A 9,686-nucleotide genomic window follows, 5' to 3' on the forward strand; every position below is an offset into this window, starting at 1 on the left:
CACGATTCATATATAGTTTTTAAAACATTGTTAGTCTAACTTCTAAAGTTGACCCTCGACCATCGACCATTCTACCTTTCTAGAATGTTAGATCTACGAAGACCAACTCGTGGCTGTGAGCTTTTTACGGCAACGTGTCCGTTTTTGTTTCGTCAGTCCTCATACTTTGTGTTTTTTCTTTTCTGATTATATCCTTCAATTAGAAATTTAATCTCAAAATATTATAACAAGATTAATAATATTTATTTATTTATTTATCACAATTCCATACCATCTGCTCATTAACACTTTCTTCATCTCTTTGGTAGTTAAACGTCAACCATACCGCACCAATAATTATTGGAGGTTAAATTCCACTGCAACATATTATACCGATATACAAACTAATAATTTTAAAATAAAAAATTAAGATCAATCAATCTGTTCTAGCACCCATCCAGTACCACACGTATCTAATTACTGGATACATTTCTCACTTATCTCCTAAATATCCACGGCTCCATTTTTAACTATGATACAAATATTATTTTAGTGATCGAGATAAAAACTTTTATGGAATCATCACCCAGATTTAACATTATCCAGTCGAATTAATTATTTTTTTTAATTAGCGGATACATTTTAGTCAGGTTGATAATGAGAGACATTTTTCTCAATTGTACCGATATTCCAAACTCACAGCATCATTAGTCTATGGTTTTTCGCCTTTTGCCACGTTTTTTTTTTGGCCAATCAATTGCCGGATACACTTCCACTTTCTCCTTCGAATAAGTAACCCAACTCCGTTCCTCTACGGCTTCACCACCACCTCCTCTCGCCGCCGCCGCCTACAGATGGCTGCCAAAGCCGGCCCATATCTGTTCTCTTTGTTCCTATTCCTCCTTATCCTTTCATTCTCCTCCACTGCGAGGTCCCAGTCGCCGTCGACCAACGAGCGGCTGCTCCTCCTCCGCATCCAACAGGACTGGGCTGACCCCTACCTTGACTCCACCTGGAACACCTCCTCCTGGCCCGGCGTCGACTTCTCCGCCGACGGTTCCGTCGTCAACATCACCCTTTCCAACCCTTCCGACTCCGACCCTATGCTCTCCCGCCCTATCCCTGCCTCCCTCTGCCTCCTCCGTAATCTCACCCACCTCGACCTCAGCTACAACAACATCCCTGGCGAGTTCCCCGTCGCCCTATACAACTGTTCCTCCCTCAGCTACCTCGACCTCTCGCAGAACCTCTTCGTTGGCGTCGTCCCCACCGACGTCGACCGCCTCTCCCCTCTGCTCACCCACCTCGACCTCTCTTCCAACAACTTCTCCGGCGACGTCCCGCCATCCATCGGCCGGTTCCCGGCGCTTCGCTCGCTGATCCTCAACAGCAACCTCTTCAACGGCAGCTTCCCCAAAGAAATCGGCAATCTCTCCAATCTCGAGACCCTCTACCTCTCCTACAATTCCTTCGCGCCGATTAGGGTTCCGGCGGATTTCGGCAACCTGACCAAGCTCAGAGACCTCCGGATGGTGAGTACCAACATCGTCGGAGAGATCCCGACCTGGCTCTCCAATCTAACCGGGTTGGTTCTATTGGACTTGTCGTCGAACTCGCTCACCGGCCAAATTCCTAGCGGAATTTGGAGGATTCCCAAACTGGAGCAGTTATATTTGTTTTATAACAATCTATCCGGACCAATCGTCATCGACGGATCGATCGCCCTGGGCTTTCAAGTGATCGATGTGTCCATCAACAAAATCAATGGTTCTATCCCTGAAGAATTCGGGAACTTGCAGAACCTCTCTGATCTCTTCTTGTACTACAACCAATTCTCCGGCGAGATACCGGCCAGCATCGGCCGCCTCCCGTCTTTGAGAGATCTCCGTCTCTTCCACAACTCGTTGACCGGCGTCCTGCCTCCGGAATTGGGGAATCACTCGCCGCTGTGGAACTTCGAGGTCTGGGACAACAGGATATCCGGCGAAATCCCTGAAGGGCTGTGCAACGGCGGCGAGTTGAATTCCATCTTGCTCTACAATAACAGTATGAGCGGGCGGATCCCGCCGTCCATCAGCAAATGCTCCAAGCTCAATAATATCCAGTTGTATGGAAATCACTTCACCGGCGATGTTCCGGCCGGGCTGTGGTCGGCGGTGAATCTGACTATTGTGATCCTGCGGGATAACTCTTTCTCTGGCGAAATCCCGAGCTCGCTCCCATGGAACCTGACGAGGTTGGACATCAGCAACAACCGGTTCAGCGGCCAGATCCCGAGCTCTGCCTACAACCTCTTGGTGTTCAACGCGAGGAACAACGCCTTCTCTGGCCACCTCCCGACGAGCATGGCTGGGCTGCCGAGTCTCCAAACGCTCGCCCTCGGTGGCAACGCAATCGGCGGAAGCATCCCGGCAGATATATCGGTGCTGAGATATCTCACGGAGCTCGATCTCAGCCGCAATCAGCTCAGCGGCGAGATCCCGTCGTCGATTGGGGATCTTGTAGTGCTCAATTCACTCGATCTGTCCGTGAACCAGCTCACCGGTTCGATCCCCTCGGCGATGGGCGGCCTCAGGTTCTCCTTCCTGAACCTCTCCTCCAACAGCTTCACCGGCGAAATCCCGGCAGCGCTACAGAGTGGGGCGTACGACCGCAGCTTCCTTGCGAGCCATGGGCTCTGCGCCGCCAGTGGCGGCGTTCTTCTCAACGTGCCCGCCTGCCACCGCGGCGGCAGCGGTTCCGGCGGACTCGCCCACCGACTCCACATCCTCTTCTTTACCCTGGGCGCGGCCGTGTTACTGATGGCGGCGGTCTTCGCGGCCTTCGTCTACAGGGACCAGAAGAAGCGTAGGAGATCTGCCGGACGCTACGACGACGACGACCTCTCTCATTGGAAGCTGACCTCGTTCCAGGCGGTGGACTTCACCGAATCCAACATCCTCCGTGGCATGAAGGAGGAGAACGCGATCGGCAGTGGAGGCGCTGGGCAGGTCTACAAAGTCGCCCTGGGTAACCGCGCCGGCGAGGTCGTGGCGGTGAAGAAAATCTGGAACACCAAGAGGCTGAGCAACAAGCTCGAAAAGAGCTTCCTCGCCGAGGTGGAGATTCTCGGCTCCATTCGCCACAAGAACATCGTCAGGCTCCTCTGCTGCATCTCCAGCGCTGACTCGAAGCTGCTCGTCTACGAGTTCATGGAGAACCAGAGCCTCGACAAGTGGCTACACGGAAACCGGGGGCCCCTGGACTGGCCGCGACGGCTCGATATCGCCATCGGAGCTGCTCGAGGACTCAGCTACATGCACCATGAATGCTTGCCGCCGGTCATTCACCGCGACGTCAAGTCAAGCAACATACTTCTCGATCCCGACTTCGACGCCCGGATCGCCGACTTCGGGCTCGCTCGGCTGCTGGTTAGGCCCGGCGAGCCCGAGACGGTCTCCATCATCGCCGGTTCCTTCGGCTACATGGCCCCTGGTCAGGACAACATAAAATTTAAAAAAAAAACAATTTCGATTTGTTTTTCACTCTTCTAACACTCGAATTCTTGCACAGAATGTGGTTACTCGAGGCGATTGAACGAGAAAGTGGACGTGTTCAGCTTCGGCGTTGTTCTTCTCGAGCTGACGACCGGAAGAGAAGCGAACAACGACGGCGCGGAGTGCAACTTAGCGGAGTGGGCGTGGATGCAGTTCCAAGAAGGCAGGAATCTGAGCGAGGTCGTCGACCCGACGATGGGAGACGACTCGCCGTACACGGAGGACGTCACGACCGTCTTCAAGCTGGGTCTCCTCTGCACCGATACTTTACCTTCGAGACGTCCCACCATGAAGGATGTCTTGCAGATGTTGCTAGAGTGCAACCGGCCGTGGGCCGCCGGAGGAAAGGCTGACAGCATTCGAGCGCCGCACCTCCCGTCGCAGATCAAGTCCGGTAGTCAACGCAAAGAGTCAACCATTGTTGACGAAGTGGACGATGACACGATTGCGATCAAGGTTTGGGGCGAAGAGGAAGAGAGATAGCTGCAGAGGAGATTCAGAAATTGCGAGAGGAGCTTAAGAATTTAGGGTTTCAGTCCCGAAACCTACTAAAAGGGGCTACCGCACTTTCCTCAAGGTTCACAAACACTTGCAACTATTCGCAAAAGGGGCTTAAACCTTGTGTTCGTTCGTCCCAATAGGAAGTCTTGAACATAATCTGTGAAGTTTTCAGATCATCTTAACACACCACTCAACAAAAGAATAACAAACACCGTCGTACTCGAGAGACATGACATGAACTTCAAAAAGAAGTGATTGTATAGCAAAAAACGGAAATAGCAAAGAAATGATGAAACTAAAATGGGGGCTGCTGCAATGGCAATTGCAGGATTCACAAGTCTTTGCTCTTCTTGTGGCGACCACCTCCTTGTTTCTACTCTACCATATGCTTATCTCAAAAGATTAAGTTAAACCATTTCCTTCAGATTAAAATAAAACAGGGCGCAGTGCGGCGCGAGGTTCATCTTAGCTAGGTTTTAGATGCTGCTTGTTAGGACTCTCCGAGAACTAGATGCTGTGAGTGAGAAGCTGCTAGGAGAGATGCTCCGATGCCTGACCCGTCGTTAGCCAGCTTGATCACGATAGCAGTTGACGCTTCTGGCCCAAGCATCTCCTTAAGGGTGCTTTGCAAGCAGTCGCTGAATATGGTGTAGTGTTCGTAAAGCCCACCGTCCATGGCAATGGCGGTCCTTGGAAGTTTACTGACGTCCTTTGGCGGAGCATCACGCCCGATCTTCTTCAGAATGCCCACTATGCCAGCTGCAGCCAGGTGAGCCCCGCGCTTGGCAATGATGTCGCAGATTTGGACCACCACTTTTCTTGTTTTGAGAGATGTATTAGGAATCTGTAAATCAAGCAGAAACAGAAGATTATACAAGAAAATCATGACGGGTTAAGAAGTAAAGATGCCGATATTTCATGAACCGATAGATGTACCCCCAGGAGTTCTTTCAGCTTATTCCCGACCTCTCTTAGATCAGGCGAGTTATCATGGTGCATGACCGACATCGCAGGTGTCCTATAAAATACAATAGCTTAAGTATAGAAGGTAGAGGAGATTCACAGTCGAATGAAAGGTAGAGTATATTCAACTGGCCTTAACTAAAACACTGATAGAGATGAATGATCTACAAGTTAGATGATTTAAGCTATATTCACTGAGATGTTTTTCTTTGAGAATTTGCAGTATAAAAAAAATTCATATGATGGATTTCGTAAGAAAATCTATTCGCGTTCTAGAACGTAGCAAACCAAGTACAAATCTTAGCTATCTATAGCTAGAGTCGAGTTTTATCTCGAGAACATGTTCTGAAGTCCTAAGCAACTAAATTTAAAGAGACTAGTTTGTTGGCCAAAATCAAGCATACCTGAGTATGAATGGAGTTTCGAGTTTCGGTGGGACAGTATCTCCAAACAAGGCGGTTTCGGTAGCCAATTTTAAGAGCACTCTTCGTAAAATTTCACCCAGATACATTCCAGAGATTAACTTTTCAAAAATCTGCAACCGCAAATATAATTGATTATGCAAATCCAAACAAGTTCTCCTAACGATAATGTTCAGATATGAGGCATCACCTGTTCTCCAGGATTCAAACTCTCGACATCTAATGCTCGGTCATAATCTGTTATAGGAAGATGAGATGATCTGAAATTTCCCCACTCCATGTTGATAACCTAAATGCCATAACAAGTTAAACAGACCGTGCCAACAGATATACAAATATATAATAGTCTTGTTTTCCGATATGATTAATTAGTCATAACTATATTAGAGGAGCTGATGCTTACCATTTCTCCTGATTTTGGTAGCAGACCGTGCCATTTGGGTATCGCATTGGCACGCTCGACATAGGCTGCATTTGTACCTGTGCCTAATATTACAGCAGCTACTACATCACGATCGTAATATCTCCCCCCAGCTAATGTCCCAATTGTATCATTCACCTGTAACAAAAATTACGACCAGCATTTACTAAATATCTAGCTCTATATATATAAAAGTTGATTACACTAAGAATAGGCTGTGAATTGATATCTGTAAACAAATCTTCAACAACAGGAAAAGGTATAAGAGAAACAAACCAATGCTGAGACTCGCATATCCAAGCCTTGTCTTTCCATGGCCCTAGTCAATTCAGCTACAACATCTTCCCCAACCTGTTTTTAACAAAAACAACAAAATGAGGTAAACAAATCATTTGAACTATCTAATTTCAACTATCTAATTCAATCATTTGATCCAGATTTTTAAGCTACCCACGAAAGTAAAGCGGTGAGAAATACGCCTTGAATGAACAAATCGAAAAATTGAGAATGAAGTTGTCCATGCTACAAGTCTTTTGAGAAATTTGTCATGGTAAGCTATGAAAAGCTATCAAGTTTTAGTGAAGAAATATGCAAGTCAAAATAAGATTAGAAAGTGAACACTATTCTAATTTTGCTTTTGTATTATTAAACTCACCCCATTTCTTGATTACATACCTTAAGTCGCTACATAAGATAATTGATTGGTGAGTGGTTGTCACCATTGTAAGAAATATATAAACATAATAAATGGAAAGAAATGGGAAATGATACTCTCCTCGTAGCATAAATATCAAATTGCAATCGAGACCTAGCAATCTTACAATTGAAGGGGAGTATTGGCACAACGATAAAGTTGTTGCCATGTGACATGGAGGTCACGGGTTTGAGTTTCAGAAATAGCATCTTGCAAGCAAGATAAGGCTGCGTACAATAAACAAGATCTAGATCATAGGATAGAAATTAGGTTGAGATGCCATCTGTATTTGGATTTTATATTTCCTCACCATTGTTAGAATCTCAATCATGACAACATTGATTGAACCAAATATGCTAAGAAAGAGCACTAAGGATTATAAACCAAGTCCATAAGCATCCTTGAAGTTTAGCAAGCAATATATATATATAGTTTCTGCTGCAAATCAGAACCTGAAAGTACAACCATTACATTGAGAACCATGAGATTTGTAAGAACTTATTTATGCAAAACATAGCGAAAAGAGCCAATATACATTTTCAGTTTCTAATGCAAATTATATTATAAAAGTTCATTAAACAATGAATACACGGGGCATTGTTTTTGTTTTAAAAAAATATTCTTCTGGTAGCAAGGTGAGAACCACTGTTAAAGGTAAGCCACAAAAAAAATCCGGGCAAGAAAATTAGTTTCATCATGCAACAGATTTTTTTTTAATAAATTAGCACATAGAAAAGTCATACATATACCCATCTCATTGAAAGAATAAAGGTGCTCTGCAATTACCGTGCTATCAATATTAAAACCTTTTGTCCATTTAATTAGAGTGCCTGATGCAATTGAAGTTTGCCTCACGGGAAAAGAGAATGTAAATCCAAGCTCCCTCTGCCTATCAACAGGAAGGTGAAAATCATCACCTTCAGAAGCAACAAATTTTGCTAAAGCCGAAGCGATAAAATCAAAAAGTTCCTGAAAATGTTCTCAGATGTAAGAAAGGATAGATACACAAGAAATGGAAGATGAATAAATAACATAACAATCAGTGCTTTTCACTTACATCTGAGCCTCCAACCATTAGATGTGGTGGTATGGAAACCTCCTCAAATTCTTGCTTGACGACACGCTTCTCCTTCCCTCCTAGTTGTACACGAAGTACTCGGAAGTTGGTTCCTCCAAGGTCTAAAGCATAAAACAATCCTGCCTCATCCCTTGAAAATGATATCCAAGGAGTCTAAGGTGTTAGTTTAGAATGTCAAGTTTTGACAGTAGTTCAAAGTTGTATATACAGCACAAGTGACAAAAAAACAACAATTTAATTCCAATGTCAGTTCATTCTTGAGGAGTGTTCCTCATTCAGACAAAAATCCAAGTGAATAAGTTTAAATGAAATTTCATAAATAGTAACATATCCATAATGCAACAAAGATGCTAAATTTAAGAAACAAAGGTGAAGAAGGCAAAACTAGAGAGAAGGAAAATAGCAGAAGGCAGGGTTATGATGAAGAGAATAAATTACAATGGGAACTTAGATTTTTCCTTAATAGCATCGAATTTAATCTATTGCTAGAGAAAACACAACACAAGAAGAAACAAACAACGTAAAAGGAACGACCCAACTATGCTCTTACCGACCAAGAATAGCTATAACTAGCAATGTTAAATTGGTACAAGATCCAACTTTGCCACTATGAAATAGCTGACTCTGGGAAGTCATAAGAAAGAAAGTTCACGCCCAAAATGGTAAAATTTCAAGAAATCCACACTATAAATACAGTTGATTGTTTAATACACAAAACAAAGAGGCTCCTTTCGAATATGGAAAAAAAAGGCACATACCCAGTGGGCAGGTTGTCAACGTAGCTGATCAGCATCTTCAACTTGCTCCCGCCCTCGGAGGCGAGGCCTGCGTGCATCTCCACCGTCATCGCGTCCGCCACCTGCCTTAGCTTCCCGATGGGCGTGGCGGCCCGGTCCTCAAGCTCCTTGATCACCGCAGCGACCCGGGACCACCGGCCCGAGCTCCGCATGCGGTGTCGCACAACGAGCACCGCCACTGCGCACGCGGCCGCGGCGCACACCACCGTCGTTGTCACCGCCACCTTCCTCATGATTACAAGAGCCGGTCCTAGCCGATCCGACGAGCCGCTGCCCACCTCCCAAGCAACCCAACGACCGAGCCTCGGAGCTCCGCCTTCCAAGATCCTTCCGCAGAATGTAAAAAAAAAGGAAACCGGAAATTGCAAGATCAAAGATGAAATTTTGCGACAACCCGCAACTTCGTACGCTCGATCCCAATCGGCCAGAAAGGGAAAGGAGAGATTTTGCAACTTTTCCCTATGTGATTTGCGTGAGGGTTGGATTTATTTTCAAAAGAGAAATGGCAAAAAGAAAAAAATATCTCAGGATTAAAATATTTACATATTTTATCTTTAGGATAAAGTTTTTAAATGCTTAAATGTTACTTTATATTTATACCTTCTATAATTTAGTAATATTAATTCACATACTTATTCTTTTATAATAGATAATTAATGTCACACAAGTAAGAAATTGATGAGAGCATACATAAAATTATTAGACTGAGATATAAATTCAAAATAAAATATATACGCACCCTTATTTTTAATTTTTACCCAAGCTTCATTTTATCAACAAAAAACCTAAGTTAAATCCACCAAAATACTTATTGGATAAGGTTTATATTAGATGTACATAATTTTTATCAACAACTATCCTAAAGTTACTTTAAAAATCTGTGTTTGGTTAGCTTGTGATTTTTTTAAATATTCAATGGCTTTTAAGGAATGAGTAATCGGTTAAATCGAAATTGAATAAATCAAAATTTTTTTAATTAGCAGATCAAACTTTCTTCGAAAATCGAAGTGATAAAAAATTAATTAATCTAGATTAAGTTAATTTAGTTTAGGGGAGGAGAGATTTTGAAGGCTTTGGCATTTGTGATCTTTTAGGACGACGGTTGGATTTATTTTTGAAAGAGAAATTGCAAAAAGAAAAATTAAAATATCTTAGGATTAAAATATTTACATATTTTATCTTTACGATAAAGTTTTTAAATGCTTAAAATTTAATATGCTACTTTATATTTATACCTTCTAATTTAGTAATATTGATTCACCCCATTATTCTTTTATAATAGATAATTAATGCCA

The 9,686-nt window shown here is 43.7% G+C and overlaps 3 protein-coding genes across 3 annotated transcripts; 2 read left to right on the forward strand and 1 right to left on the reverse strand.

Annotated features, from left to right (window-relative positions):
* Positions 1 to 833: 833 nt before the first annotated feature.
* Positions 834 to 2,001, forward strand: LOC122004663 (receptor-like protein 52). Its single transcript, XM_042559515.1, has 2 exons — positions 834 to 1,866; positions 1,955 to 2,001. The coding sequence occupies exons 1-2, from the start codon at positions 834 to 836 to the stop codon at positions 1,999 to 2,001; spliced, it is 1,080 nt and encodes a 359-aa protein (XP_042415449.1).
* Positions 1,536 to 4,205, forward strand: LOC122006826 (receptor-like protein kinase HSL1). The gene is made up of 2 exons (XM_042562476.1): positions 1,536 to 3,453; positions 3,532 to 4,205. Exons 1-2 carry the CDS (start codon positions 2,028 to 2,030, stop codon positions 3,996 to 3,998), a joined length of 1,893 nt encoding a protein of 630 aa, XP_042418410.1. The 5' UTR covers positions 1,536 to 2,027; the 3' UTR covers positions 3,999 to 4,205.
* A 213-nt stretch (positions 4,206 to 4,418) lies between these two features.
* On the reverse strand, positions 4,419 to 8,876 carry LOC122006827 (hexokinase-2-like). The gene is made up of 9 exons (XM_042562477.1): positions 8,353 to 8,876; positions 7,574 to 7,724; positions 7,303 to 7,485; positions 6,099 to 6,173; positions 5,805 to 5,960; positions 5,592 to 5,690; positions 5,384 to 5,514; positions 4,953 to 5,034; positions 4,419 to 4,860 (listed from the first exon to the last, which is right to left on the reverse strand). The coding sequence occupies exons 1-9, from the start codon at positions 8,622 to 8,624 to the stop codon at positions 4,507 to 4,509; spliced, it is 1,503 nt and encodes a 500-aa protein (XP_042418411.1). The 5' UTR covers positions 8,625 to 8,876; the 3' UTR covers positions 4,419 to 4,506.
* Positions 8,877 to 9,686: the final 810 nt, after the last annotated feature.

Source organism: Zingiber officinale, chromosome 7B (genome assembly GCF_018446385.1).
Source record: "Zingiber officinale cultivar Zhangliang chromosome 7B, Zo_v1.1, whole genome shotgun sequence".
Taxonomy (NCBI): domain Eukaryota; kingdom Viridiplantae; phylum Streptophyta; class Magnoliopsida; order Zingiberales; family Zingiberaceae; genus Zingiber; species Zingiber officinale.

Excerpts from the sequence above, each read along its gene's own strand:
- LOC122006827 (XM_042562477.1), bottom strand. The coding sequence starts at position 8,624 with ATGAGGAAGGTGGCGGTGACAACGACGGTGGTGTGCGCCGCGGCCGCG. Across the intron at positions 7,725-8,352 it reads GTTGACAACCTGCCCACTGG|GGATGAGGCAGGATTGTTTT; the intron begins GTATGTGCCTTT and ends ATCATTTTCAAG. Across the intron at positions 5,515-5,591 it reads GTTTGAATCCTGGAGAACAG|ATTTTTGAAAAGTTAATCTC; the intron begins GTGATGCCTCAT and ends TTGCGGTTGCAG.
- LOC122006826 (XM_042562476.1), top strand. The coding sequence starts at position 2,028 with ATGAGCGGGCGGATCCCGCCGTCCATCAGCAAATGCTCCAAGCTCAAT. Across the intron at positions 3,454-3,531 it reads CTTCGGCTACATGGCCCCTG|AATGTGGTTACTCGAGGCGA; the intron begins GTCAGGACAACA and ends ATTCTTGCACAG.
- LOC122004663 (XM_042559515.1), top strand. The coding sequence starts at position 834 with ATGGCTGCCAAAGCCGGCCCATATCTGTTCTCTTTGTTCCTATTCCTC. Across the intron at positions 1,867-1,954 it reads CCCGTCTTTGAGAGATCTCC|GATATCCGGCGAAATCCCTG; the intron begins GTCTCTTCCACA and ends CTGGGACAACAG.